Raw genomic sequence first — 14,278 nt, 5'->3', positions numbered from 1 at the left:
TGAAACTATACATATAAGCTATACATCTATACTACTATGCTATACATATGTACTATGACGTGCTATGACTACATACAATGCACTTATGCTGTCTACATAACATGCTATAAGTCTGTATCAAATGCTATCTAAGTCTACAGAATCTTGTAACCTGAATGGTGCTACACTGGTTAATGTTGCCGTAGCTGCTGGCCTCTAAATAGCTTTTATTTCTACTTCTACTATGTTATGTTAAAGAACCAAAGTATTTATACATTTCTGCCTATACAGGAACTTAATAATAGAAGTAGTATCGGTTTGAATTGATCGGATATTTATCAAGCGACGCCTAGAAGAAATTAAGTCCAAGGTTACAGATTCATGGGTCTTGCTTATCTCCTTGGGGAGCCTCTTGTCGAGATTCTACGAATATCCATGCAAGACCTGGTCTTCTCTGTAGCTGAATGCTACAGACACATGAGAGGAGAATGAGCATTCGATTTTACGAGCACGATCACAATAATACAGCATTAATCTTCATTATTCGCCTAATAACCCCCCGAACATGACCCATTTTCATTCAAGTCAGTGGGTTGATTACCATCATTAAAATAATCTTCATATCATCTGTCATAGACTAATCACCGTGACCCGTGCGAGAGAAGACCGCATACTGTACATTTCGGTATTGCCCTGGCTTTCGCTACAAAACATTCTTAGGCCACATTTTGGATCGCCACCACTTCAGAACAATTATAAACGATTATCATTGGAAAAGCTCTGCGCACCGCCCTCCAGTTCTGTTTGGCAGCGTGCTCACATAAACGTAAAACCTGGCAAGGATATGCCGCGAGCGCAGCAGAGGGATTTGGCCCCGCCTGCCAAATGGGAGTGGTCCACACTGACCCTGTGCCAACCTCACCATGGGTCAGCGCGGGCAGGGAGAAAAAAAGAGACACTTTCTTTATAAAGTCGCATCTGTTTTACATACGTCATTCTCTGGAACCGCAAAATGTTGGCAAGCAGGAAGTGGATTCGGACCATAAATAGAATGCTTTTAACATTTCAACCCCAAACCAGTTTTCTTCAAACATGTATTCTTTCCCCTTGTGGATTTTTAATGCTACATTTGTGTGAAGCTTACGAAAATATCTGACTGACTTGAACCAAAGTTTGAACGCCATTTCCTGTTCTCTCTGAGAGGTTTATAGGACTGCGTGTGCTGTATTCTCAGCAGTGACTCACAAAAGAAAAAAGAAAAAAAAATTAAACCTGCTTTAGATTTTCTGCTTCAGTGTGCACCAACATGGACTTTTGACGCTCTGTTTTTCATGGCTTTTCCTGAACTGTCTTTTATGTCTGCCACAATTGGGTTCTGGGGACTTTTTAACAGGACACAATGCATTATGGCGCCTCAGAAATGATGCAGGACCATTGGTGCTGAAAAGGCGGGTCGGAAGAAATGGACCTCGCGCCAACATTGGCCAGTCTTCAATATAATTACGGCCACAGTGCCAACAACATGTTGGCCTGCGCTTGATTATGAAGTAAATCACACAAAGAATGCCTGGTTACATTTATTAAACAGTGCTGCGCCATCATTTCCAGACGGTTACATTTAATTATGCCTTAGAATGAGTCGTGCCGCTTTGTGAATAACCTGACAAGACCGTGTTGGTCAGATTTGAGGAGCTGCCACGCAGGGATTGCATTCACAGTTATTATAATAAGTCACCTTTAGCAGGTGATGTTATCGTTGGTGAAACTATAAACGATAACGTCATTTCCGTCTGTGTTTCTTTGTCTGTGCAGAAAGAGACAGGCTCTATGGACGACCTGTATGTCAGCACGCGGAAGGTCAAGGAGCTGTCGGTCATCGATGGCCGACGCGCGCAGAACTGCGTCATCCTGCTCTCAAAGTACGTACTGTATACATGCACACAATTTCAGATTTATGGAGCGTCATAACAAGCCAGGGCCTGTTATCAAATTAAATTACATACGTATTTTAAGTCCAATAAATGGATTACCTGTTGTTAAGGTTCCCTTAACATGGACTCCTTTGAAGTAAGTGGACCCTTAACTTAATTGTGGGCGCAAGAAGAGTGCATGGACGGAGCGGTCGAAAAGGCCACAGGCCTGTGTTTCAAGGGTGAGAACACTCATTTTGAGGCTAGTGTGAGGCAAATGTTTCTTCAGCTTGAAGCAGGAAAAGTGTGTTTTTAATGGACTCGCGAGGACATCTGTTTGCATAATTAAATCCCAGCCCATGTATTGCATTTGGAAGAGCAGAACCAGAAAAAACAGACATTAAAACACTGTCCAGGTCAGGACCAGGTAGTACTAGGGATACATCCCAGGTCAGCTGGGTTTTCTTTAGACATAAATCATAAAAGAGCTGTGCAATAATATCATTTTAACACATGAGAACTTTGGTCCTTTTCCCAAAAGACATTCAAGTCACACTATGTCTTAAGGGCAATCAATTATTGTCATTCCTCACAATATGGTGACCATTTAGCTCCCCCATTCATCCCTCTTAACAGAAACGGCACTAGCCCTCGAGCCCCATAGGAGGACTTAAGAATCCTGACACCGTTGCCCCCCCCCCCCCCCCCCTGATCAATAAACAGCCTGTCATTGTCCTCTTGTGCATGACAGAATGCCAGCATGATGTTCCCTGAACCCGGTTCCTTGTCAATAGCAAACGCCCCAAGGGCGCAAGCCGAGCCCCGAACGGGGACAGCAGGCAGTCGATAAAAGGCCATCGTTGCACAAGGCCAACAGTGTCCACGATCACGGCCCCCGGCGCGTTAAGCATTGAACCCTAGCATTGATGAACACTCGGACGGCTCTCCCGAGATGCAGACGGACATGCTGCTGGCGACGGGGCGATGTTAATCACGGTGATACTCACTGTGGTCGTGGACAGTTTCCAATACTTTCACTTCTACTCCTCTACATCTCTGAGGGAAACCTACTGTAGCACTTCACACTTCACTCCACTGTAGTACTGCTCCACTACATTTATTTGAACACTTTAGTTACTAGTTACTTTGATTATTATTAGGCTACAAAACGTGCCTATATACTCTATATACGTTTTGGCCATTTGAAAATAGACGATCCATTCTACAAGCTCGCGATGTGTCGCGATGCGACGCATTGTGTGAGCTTGTAGATCTGCTACTTCTACTAATCTACTACATTTCTTTTTTTTTATTTGAATCCTGAAAAGTAACAGTTTTGGACATATGAGGTTTCCCCCCGACAGAGACGATATGGAAGCTTGCCACATGGATCATGTGGCAAGCTTTGTTATTAGAACAATCGACGCCTCGGCCTTATTGAAATGTAGGTGTAATAATGCCTGCGACAGTACAGTATATGAACAGCGACCTCATTCAAGTGTATATGGTTTTAATATAACTGTCGCCTCTTGGAATAGATAATATTCCAACAGGCGTTGGCTGAGTGTAGATAAAAATTGAACTGTATTGTATGAGCATGCATTGTGTAAGTGCTGCGCCCACATGTGATATATGGATGTGATGTTATTGCTCAGTTGCAAAATGTCCCCTTTTTGCAGGTTAAAAATGAGCAATGAGGAGATCAGGAGAGCCATTCTGGAGATGGATGAGAGGGAAGAGCTTGCTAAAGACATGCTGGAGCAGGTAGGTGTACACAGTATACCTAGTATAGTAGGTACAGTAACATAATGATAAAAAAGCTGGTAGGTACTACCTACCAGCTTTCATTATTTTATTAATATGTTCTCTCTAACCACGTACTGTACAGTGAAATACAGTACAGTACATGATCATCCAGCATTCACAATTCACAAAAAATGGATGTTAAAACTCATTCACTACCATCTAGTGGTGGCTTAGTGTAGCGCAAGTAGCATCAATACAAAGCGAACCGTTAATTTGAAAGGGCTTTTGGCCAGAAACCAGAGTCAGGAGGTAGAATCTGCTATGTCCCGCGATTGTCAATGTTTGGATACATCAGAAGCAAACCAAGCTTGCATTTTGGTCTAAAAAGTGATTCCAAGATATTTACGTTCTAAAATGCTGCGTCCCGTAGCAAGCATAAGCCAGCGGATCCTTTCACCGCATCGAAATGGGAGTCTTACATGGGGAAACTAGACGCATCGCCCAGCTGAAAAAGGCGTCATAAGGCGTCGCTAGCAACGAGATACATACGCAAACAGGCATCTAAAGGGGTCACGTGGCACTCTATCACCACAATCCTGATGTCCCAATCTTAGTCTTTTTTTCCCCATATGCTTGAAGAGCGGCTGGATAACATGTTCACTTACCTCTACTATTGCGACAGTAGTTGACACTTTTTCCTCATTTGCTGCCTCTAGGCTGCCTCTAAGTCAATGGGAGACTTACCCATAAAACCCATAGTCTGAATGGCATAAACCCCATACTCTGAACGCCGCACGGTGAAGCCATGAGCTGAGGCAGAGGCTGCGGCACACAAACTTAATTATAGATGTTCATAAACGAGAGCTTTCTATTATGAATGGGTCATTCTTGTTTTTTTTAATCTCTCAAAAGTTGTTCTAATGTTTCTAATAAAAAAATAGCAAACATGGCAAATCTAGTAGTGCAAGCTCACAATGTTGGGAGCTATTTATATACTGTATATAATGTATATACAGTTATACTTATTACAGTATAATGTCAGTTGAGGGTCCAATGATTATCCACTTAAACACCGGCATTCGTATTGTGGGGAAAGCTTTCGCAGAAAATAGTAGTTCAACAAGCTCATTGGGCTGCGTGCTACGGTGCTGCGACGTGTTGTGAGCTTGTAGATCAGCTATTTTCAGCGAAAGCTTTCCCCACAATAACAGAAAATACACGAGTATAGAGCCCTGAGGAAGGAACTCTGGTCAACCACAAGTGGTTAAACGCTCTATTCTTAGTAACACTGAGTCAGAACTGTACTTTTGTTCCGTCTACACATCAAATCTCTTCGCCAAAATGACCTTGTACATCGGATATTTTTTGCCCGTGGTCTAGTAAAAAGTGATTAGTGTTGTTGGTGACATTCCCCCTCCGTCCATGTGACTTTGTAGTCTGCTGAAGTGTGTTGGTGAACAGTAACGTGACATTCCCCCCTCCGCCCATGTGACTTTGTAGCTGCTGAAGTTTGTCCCAGAGAAGAGCGACATTGACCTCCTGGAGGAGCACAAACAGGACATGGAGCGCATGGCCCGCGCCGACCGCTTCCTCTTTGAGATGAGCAGGTACAACGGGTGGAATGTCTAATGCTCTGTTTCAACACAAAGATGTCTGGCACACCATACATTACCATCACCATACATTACCATCACCATACATTACCATCACCATACATTACATGTTTTTGGGACACTTTAATGCCGTATTTTTCTAATTAACCCATTGAGACCTGAGGCAGTTTCTACAGATCATAGATATTAAACCCTGGATGCCTCATTGGCCGCTGCAGTTCATTGTATTGCGACGCGGCCATAGTGGCCAATCACAGCGTGTCCAACACAAACATTAAATCCCGTTGACAATGAATGGACAATTTTGAGTGTTTGTGTGAGCACAAACATTGCGTGACACAAACATTGAAGACAAAGGTGAGGTGAGGACGCAATTTCTGATTGGCCGGAATGAGATGATGCATCCCTCACTTCACACGGGTGTGTTTTTTTATATATATATATATATATATATATATATATATATATATATTGTGACACTAAAATAATTTCAGCAGGTCTGTGTTAGCCACAGAGTCTGTGCAGGCAGACATAGTGGAGTAAAGGAAGGCATCAGCCTCTCCGTTCCAAACAATATGCTAAAATATTTAAAAGCACATCGTTAAAGCAGCAGAGAGGGCAGGCAGGGATAAAGAACAATCGTTGATCACTGAGGCGATGAGGTGATTCATCGTTTCTTATTCTTAACTCCCTGCACGGACTTTAAATGAGCAAGTAAGCCACTGTCTGTGTTCCAGCCACTGCAGCTCCATTCTCACTCTCAACCCACAAGAGCAGCACCCTAATTGTACTTGATAATTAATCCTTTTTTCATTGCCTCCAGTCAGTGAAATAGCTCTGAGACTGCCCTATTCCAAGTTCGGAATGACGTAACTTTCGTTCGGACGTCGGGAGGAGTACTGCATATCGTTTCTGTCTGGCTGTTTCGTAAATTAATGTCCTACTTTGTCATACAAAAGTAGTGAAAATAGCAGATCTGCAAGTTCTTGTAGATCGGCTAAATTGTTAAAGAGAATTATAATACTAAAAACGGAAGGGTTTGGTTTCCACCTGGCAGTCACTCTTCTCTCACAAACCTCTACTTCTGTTCCTCTCACATCCTCATTCTGTCCAATCAGAATTGACCACTACCAGCAGAGGATCCAAGCACTGTTCTTCAAGAAGAAGTTTGCAGAACGCCTAGCGGAAACCAAGCCCAAGGTTGAAGGTAAGGACAAACAGAAAAAACACGACTCGGTGAGAAATGAGTGTGGGAAAAAACATTAGTCACTAGTTGGTCTCTAAAACAGCCAGGAAGTACAAGAAAGGACATTGTCCTGTGAGGAGAGTTATTGCTGTTATTGCCTTCTCCAAATAAATTAGAAAAATGGATTTGATTGAGATTCCAGTATAAATTATGAAAAACCAGGGTAGAGGCTAAGCTAGTTACTGTTCAGCCTACAGTATGCTTCTTTTTGAGCACGAGGATTCCACCTCCTCTCTTTCTGCCCTTGGTTTTCTCTCTGTCTCAGTCTCAGTCTCTCTTTCTCTCTCTCTCTCTCTCTCTCTCTCTCTCTCTCTCTCTCTCTCTCTCTCTCTCTCTCTCTCTCTCTCTCTCTCTCTCTCTCTCTCTCTCTCTCGCTCTCTCTCTCGCTCTCTCTCTCTCTCTCTCTCTCTCGCTCTACACACTGACGGATCTGAGATAAATGCCAAAAATAAATCGTAGAATATAAATGGTGAAAAGCCACAACGGAACATACTGTATAATAAGGAGTGAAGAGAACTGCGTAATTGCATTGCATAATTGTAAATATTTCTGTGTGTGTGTGTGTGTGTGTGTGTGTGTGTGTGTGTGTGTGTGTGTGTGTGTGTGTGTGTGTGTGTATGCCTGTCTGCATGGTGTATGATGGTGGTTCGCCAACTTCGCCTTCATGTTCCAGTTTTCCCCTCAAGCCAGCTTAAATAGAGAGCAAGGTTACCAGGGAGGCTGTTTTGGAAAGCTGGCACATGTTGAGAGGGAAGAGTCACTCTCGTAAACACTGCAGCTTTTCTTCAAAGGGCAAAGGAAAAGCTTACAGAAAGGCCATGGAGTTGTGTGTGTGTGTGTGTGTGTGTGTGTGTGTGTGTGTGTGTGTGTGTGTGTGTGTGACTGTGTGTGTGTGACTGTGTGAGAGAGAGAGAAAACCAACCTGGCTATAGTACTTGAGCCAGATCTACGTAGAAAGACATGTATATCCATAAGCTGGATGCCATCCTAGTCTTTGATATTCACATCATCCCTAAATGCTGTTTGCTTGGCAGAGTAAGAGGCCAACTCTTACACCAGCAGCCCTATTATTGCTTGTGAGTAGCAGCAGTACCGACTGACACTTAATTAAGCCTTGTCATAGCTTTACTGTAACTCAATTTTGACAGCTAGTTTATCCAGAGTTTTTACTGCTCAATGCAGAGCACTGACATCCTATCGCATTGGTTCTTATTATGAATGATTCCAGCTTCCAGAAGCCTTGGTGTGTTGTCCAAATGCACCCACCCCCCAACCCCCAAACCACATTGTTCATCAATTCCCAGAATAAAGTTCTCATGATCCCATACTTTTAGTGATTGATGTCATATTGTCATTTACTGTAGATGGGACCAGCATTTCCCCGAGACCACCCAGCACTTTCAATAATAACGCCTGCCTCCTCTGAACAAGTGTAGTGTGCGGCCAGGGCTTTTTTTCTCCTTTATTTTTTTGTTGCATTCAGCGAAAACGCTGCCGAGGCCAGGAGAACAGTTCCCATGGTGCACCGCTGCAGAGACACAACGCTGTAATAATAACGATATGGAATTCGTTAATGATTTTCACATTCACACTGAGGTTTTCCTCTGCGGAGAAGTGTGTGTGTGTGTGTGTGTGTCTGTGTGTGTTTGGGGGGGGGGGGACCACCTGCACCATGCCAGAGAGCTCTGGTTCCCAGAGGGAAAGAGATGGACGGCGGACAGCGCAGCGTTCGGTTTCACCCAACCCCCCCCCCCCCGCTGTTTTAATTGATGGATAGCAGAACATGACGGACTCACTTCCCACTCTGTGGTCAAGCTGTGCAGCTGTCTCTGTCTCTTATTGGTCAGCAAAAAAACCACTGTGAGGCTGAGCTGTAAAGGACAGTGAGTGTGTGTGTGCGTGCGTGCGTGCGTGGTTCTGAAAGTACAGTCCAGGGAATCTCAGGGTTCCTTCAGGGGGTACCAAGTTACTGTTGTTTGGTGTCTCCAAACCAACCCCTTTCTCTCTCCGCTCTCTCGTCCAACCAGCCATCTTGAACGCGTCCAGGGAAGTGGTGAGGAGCAAGCGGCTGACGCAGGTCCTGGAAGTGGTGTTGGCTTTCGGCAACTTCATGAACAAAGGCCAGCGGGGCAACGCGTACGGCTTCAAGATCTCCAGCCTCAACAAGATCGCCGACACCAAGTCGAGCATTGACAGGTGAGCTATCGCAGGCAGGAGATCGCGAGGAGATGTACAAGGGCAGGGCAGAATACGCATGATATTATGCATACCTACATGTACACTTGAAAGAAAAAGATGTCCGCCCCCATGTTCATACATACGTTCATAATGTGATTTGACAGGAACATCACCATGTTGCATTACCTGATCATGATCTTTGAGAAGAACTACCCCGACACGCTGCACATCCAGCAGGACCTCGCTAGTATACCGGAGGCAGCCAAAGTCAAGTGAGTACGCTGACATTTTGAGCACACTTGTTTTGCCAATAGCTGCGTGCTGTTGAAGGGCTCTATAGAGAGAAGATGAGACATTTTAACCCAGCCACTCCAACTTCAGGAAGGCATACTATATAGTATAAATTATACTATAAGGAAGGTTTCCATAGTTGTATTTCTTGAACAGTGCCAATGCTGTCTGCCGCTTTGGAATATACAGCAGAGGGTTGGGCCAACTGACTACATCCACACAGAATGTGAAACCACAGCAACAAAGCACACAATTTGTCCAGTTTATACTTTTTTTTTTTTCTCCGATTTATATTCAGTTTACTGTAAAGCGTTTTGTGTTGCAATGACTAAACTTGCTGCTATATAATACTAATGATAATTAATACCTGAATCTTGAATCAATGACAATGACTCAACCTGAGTGTCTCTCTCTCTCTCTCTCTCTCTGTAGTCTGTCTGAGTTGGAGAAGGAGGTGCACAACATCAAGAGTGGTTTAAAAGCTCTAGAAGCGGTGAGTTGTCGTGTGTATGAGAGAGAGAGAGAGCGCACGCATGTAACTGTACATGTGCGTGTGTATGAGAGAGAGAGCGCACGCATGTAACTCTACATGTGCGTGTGTATGAGAGAGAGAGAGGGCACGCATGTAACTGTACATGTGCGTGTCGGCGTTGCATGTTTTCCACCCGCCGGTTCTTCTCACGTCTGTAATTATGTTTTTTTTAGAGCATGCCAGAGGTGGGCAGTGGGTGAGGTGTTTAAATGGTGGTAATGTTCCACAGCCATTTAGAATGCAAAGACTTTACATTTTGCTAAAACAAACGGACAGATGGACAGACAGACAGGCACCCAAAAAAAGAAATCCAGACCCTGCCCCTCCAATTCCCTCTGCACGGTCCTGGCAGTCCCAGGCATGCCTTGTCCATACTCAAGGAAGTAGTGTCATGGATTAGACAGGGGGCGTTCAGAGACCATCCTGGTGGCGCCGGAAGCCAGAAGGATAGTTTGAGAACCACTGAACTGACCTAATATTTAGTATGTTTCCTACCTGAAGTGTGACCTTTACAAACGCTGTTATTGTTTGCTGTCTGGGGTTGGTTTTGGGGTAAGTCCCTGCGACATACTATAGCGTCATGTCCAGGGGGTGTACTTGTACATCAAGCCGCCTCACGCTACAGAAACGGGCTCGGCAAGGCTTACTTACTTTCCTCCATATTTTTTTACTTTTCTTTTTATTAACGCCCTACTAAGTAGTGGTTAACCACTCGGGTCCTAAATCTTTCTCATCTCTCATCTGCCTGCCCCTGCATAAACTTCAATCTCCACCCAATCTCTCAAGAACACCTAATGGAACTTTTTGTCACCTCGTGTCCAGGAGCTGCAGTACCAGCAGAGCAGGACGCGGGAGCGCGGCGACAAGTTTGTGGCGGTGATCAGCGACTTCATCACCGTGGCCGGCTTCAGCTTCTCTGAACTGGAGGATCAGCTGAGTGAAGCCAAGGACAAGGTACGTCAACGAGGCTGCATGGCGCGCGCTCCACAAGAACCAGAGATAGGATGGCATGAAGAGGTTCTGTCACTCGGTGTGTTGTGTTTGCATATACGTATCGTCGCTGTTGGGCAAAAGCCCATTTTCTAACCTTTTTTGTGTTTTTTCGTAAATGAATGCCCTACTTGTGTCACACAAAAGCATCAAGAGAAGCAGATCCACAAGCTCTACATTTGTATTTCTCACTGACTTATACATGGGTACAAGCAGTGATATGTTGTTGGGACCAATACATATTGTTCAAAAAAAGTGTTTTATTCACACGAAAAAAGGTTCCAGATTGCAGCTTTATTAATACTGTGTAGGAAGAGAAGAGAGGAGTCTTTGTGCATCTCTCCTAAGTTGAGTGTGATGACTTCACCAGCTCGGGGAATCCCGCCATTCAAATGTCTTCTCGTTTTCCCTCCTCTGTCTTGGCCCAGTGTTTCTTCTTTTTCACATACACACATTTCTAACACGTTTTTTTTTCCTCTTTTCTTTTGCTCCGCTTTCTTTAAAAATACATGTTGAAGGTCTTTCCTCCCACCACACTTTCCATCTCTACTCAACTCTGGAAATAATGGCCTTTTGAACCAATCAGACCTGTTTTCTGCTGTGTATTTATACGTATGTGAGACAGTGGGTTTGGCTGCGGACCCCCATCTGAAAATGTTTTGTTCCAGGGACCCCCAGAAGCAAAGATTTGTGTCTTTTCAAAAACAGGATTAAATGTTTTCTTTTTATATATAAAAACAAGCCAAAAGCAACAGCCAAGATCCTACACTAAGTGTTACTTGAACTCAAAGTAACCACATGAATCCTAGCATCCCTATTATGGGCCTGTTATAATAGCTGAACATTAGGCACAAACGGCAGGTTTTCAAGCTCACAGCTTGAGCTTGTAGATCAGTTATTGACAGAGATTATTCTATTTTACTAGAGATTTGGTGTAGAGGGGAAAAAAAGAAAGAGATATTGGGTATATTGTCTTTGTCAGGGGGGGAAACCTTATATAAGGATTCATATATTTTTAAGTAGCAGATCTACAAGCTCAAAACGTGTCTCTTCACACCGCATTTTGGGCTCGGAGATCTGCTACTTTTGATGCTTTTGTGTGATGCTGTACTTATGATCACGTCATATGGTGTTCATTTACGAAAAAAGATATGGAGATAAGAAAGAGGTTTCTGCCCGACGGCAACGATATATGTTTTTAAATGTTTCACTTTAAATGAATGCTCAGGAGGACTTTGCTGTGTAGTACCCAACACAACATCGTCAATGATTTTGGTCCAGTCAAAGAGAACGATTTAAAATAATGGCCCTGGCAGCCATTGCAGAGCCCATGTGTATTAGGTTTCTCTTCTCACTGGCCTTAGTTACGTTTATTTGTTTTTGAGAGGTTGCTTCAAACAAAACAACCAAAAAAAGCAGTGAAAACGTCTCATTTGGGTTGTCAGGGTAAATGAGCTGGAGAGCTGTAGAGCCAGTTACCGCTGCAAGACAAAAGGACCTGTGTTCAGCGGTCCAAACTCTCACACTCCCTGTCCAAAACAGGGAGGTGGAGTGTGTGAGTGGCCGTGCTTGCGAGCACGTGTGGCTACATCGTCACCATCGGGCAGAAACCTCCCATCTCCATATTCTGTTTGTGTTTCTTTCCCTAAATGAACGCCCTACTTGGCCTACTTGATCACACTACAGTGTCACACGAAAGCATCAAAAGCAGCCGATCCACACGCAACGCGTTTCGAGCTTGTGGATCTGCCACTTTTGCTCATTTTGAAATTGAATCATTTCGACATATGAGGTTTCCACCCGACAGAGAGGATATTGTTTGTGTGTTTTTGGTATGAGGTGAGCGGAGGTTGACACATTTACTCACTCGCCTGTGGATGTTCTGTAGCACTCCGTTACGCTCCAGCGGAGTACAAATACGGCAGTGCGCGTGCCGTGCACACAGTTGGGATTGGGACATATTCTTTAACATGTTATGCAACCCTATTCTGGACACGTCGTAAAAAAGGTGAACGTTCGGCGAGAATTGCAGGTCCATAAGCTCGCAATGCATTGTGACTCGTGAGCTTGAAGAGTAGAGTAGAGTACAGCGTCTATCTTCGGCCAAGAGATTTGGTGTAGCGGGGGGGAAAGGGAGGGGCCATGGTACCCCTGGGGGACCACGGTCAACCAAGTTTAATAGAGTTGAAGTGGTTCAGGACTGGAGTTTGAGGCCAGTGACCTAGAAGTGCAGGCTCCCACTGAGGCTCCGTGAAGGCTCTGGAGCCAGGGGTCATTGCATGAGGCGGGTTTCTTCCAGGGGGTCCCCAGCGAAAATGAATTGTACCCCAAAAAGTATTTATTTTATTATCAATTACACACTCCATGAAGCCTTGAATTCATGGAGATTTCGCATTTCAAACGGATAATTTGATGACCGGGTCGTCGGTTTAGGTCATATTCATATTGGCTCAGAAAACAAACAAAGAAATGCTTCATGGGATGTGTAATTTGATAAGTTTATTTTTTCCCTTTTAATATAGCATCAAAAGCAACGCATCAGTTGGCATCAGTTTAAACACTTTAATCCTAGGCTATACATCTCCACAACCAGTTTCAATATTTTTTAAATGCAAAACGTCTATGGGGGAGGGGGTCCCTGGCGCTCTTTTCAGATGTGTGTGTGTGTGTGTGTGTGTGTGTGCGTGCTTGCTTGCACGCATCGCTCATCACCAGACATTACTACAAGCATTACAAAGGATTACAGTTGTCCGAGGTCATGCGGTTCAGTGGGCCAGAGGTTTGTGCAGCAGGGGAAAGGGAATTTCTTCATCCTGAGAGATTGCTGGGGTTTACACTTGACACGCCTACACTCTGCCTCCGAGACAATGCGAGAGATTCAGTCTCACAGCGAGAACAAAACATGGGCAGAGAGAGAAGCAACATCTGATCTCTGAACCGGTGGCCCCCCAATCAAAGGTCCAGTTGTCCCGTGTTGTTATAGCATGTGATGAAAAGATCAAAACAAGATTGTTTCACTGGGTCAAACGTCAGCCTATAGATATAAATAATATCGTCTCTGTCGGGTGGAAACCGTGTATGTCCATAACTGTTACTTTTCCAGATATCGATTCAAAAGCGGCAGATCTTCGAGCTAATAAGATGTGTCACTTTGCGCCGCGTTTTGTGCTTGTGGATCTGCTGCTGCTTCTTTTTTTTCTCTTTTTTTTCTAATTTTAGAAATATGCAAGACATGAACAAATGACACACAAGACAAATAAAGGTGAAATAAAAACAGAAAAACTAAAACACGGAAAAGCAGAAGAGGCTATGGGATGTACTGTACAGCAACAAGTAACACATTTTACAGGATTTTGGAATCCTTACATTCATTAACAATTAGGAAGGACACAACCCATATCCACTCTATATCTAAATAATCTATCCATTTCCCCATCTTCTTTCACCCAGCTCTTTTGGATCTGCTACTTTTGATGTTGTTTTGTGACATTGTAGTATGATCAAGTAGTAGGCCATTAAAACACAAAAAGTTAAAATATGGAGATAAGAGGTTTGCAGTAGTGCTTTTTTACACAATAGCCTTGTGTTAAGTTTGGGCGGGTGGAAACCTCAGATGTCCAAAACTGTTACTTTTCAGGATTCAAATTCAAAAGTAGCAGATCGACAAAATCGATTCAAAACGCGTCACGTTTCACGCCGCTTTTCGAGCTTGTGGATCTGCTACTTTTGTTTATCATCGTTTAATCATGCAATCATATATACGGCTTTTCTGTTTGGATGTATGGGCTGTTTT

At 43.9% G+C, this 14,278-nt stretch overlaps 1 protein-coding gene across 1 annotated transcript in view; it reads left to right on the top strand.

The window, feature by feature from the left end:
• daam2 (dishevelled associated activator of morphogenesis 2) overlaps window positions 1-14,278 on the top strand; it is a 137,604-nt gene that overhangs the window by 111,700 nt on the left and 11,626 nt on the right. The window contains exons 17-24 of the mRNA XM_080783048.1: window positions 1,792-1,898; window positions 3,569-3,653; window positions 5,136-5,242; window positions 6,367-6,455; window positions 8,522-8,690; window positions 8,837-8,944; window positions 9,396-9,456; window positions 10,318-10,449. Of these exons, the coding sequence (XP_080639174.1) occupies window positions 1,792-1,898; window positions 3,569-3,653; window positions 5,136-5,242; window positions 6,367-6,455; window positions 8,522-8,690; window positions 8,837-8,944; window positions 9,396-9,456; window positions 10,318-10,449 (858 nt within the window). The remainder of the gene's footprint in view (window positions 1-1,791; window positions 1,899-3,568; window positions 3,654-5,135; window positions 5,243-6,366; window positions 6,456-8,521; window positions 8,691-8,836; window positions 8,945-9,395; window positions 9,457-10,317; window positions 10,450-14,278) is intronic.

The sequence above is a fragment of the Protomyctophum bolini genome (genome assembly GCF_963924005.1).
Source record: "Protomyctophum bolini genome assembly, chromosome: 15".
Classification (NCBI taxonomy): Eukaryota; Metazoa; Chordata; class Actinopteri; order Myctophiformes; family Myctophidae; genus Protomyctophum; species Protomyctophum bolini.
This window is presented reverse-complemented; position numbering and strand designations above follow the sequence as displayed.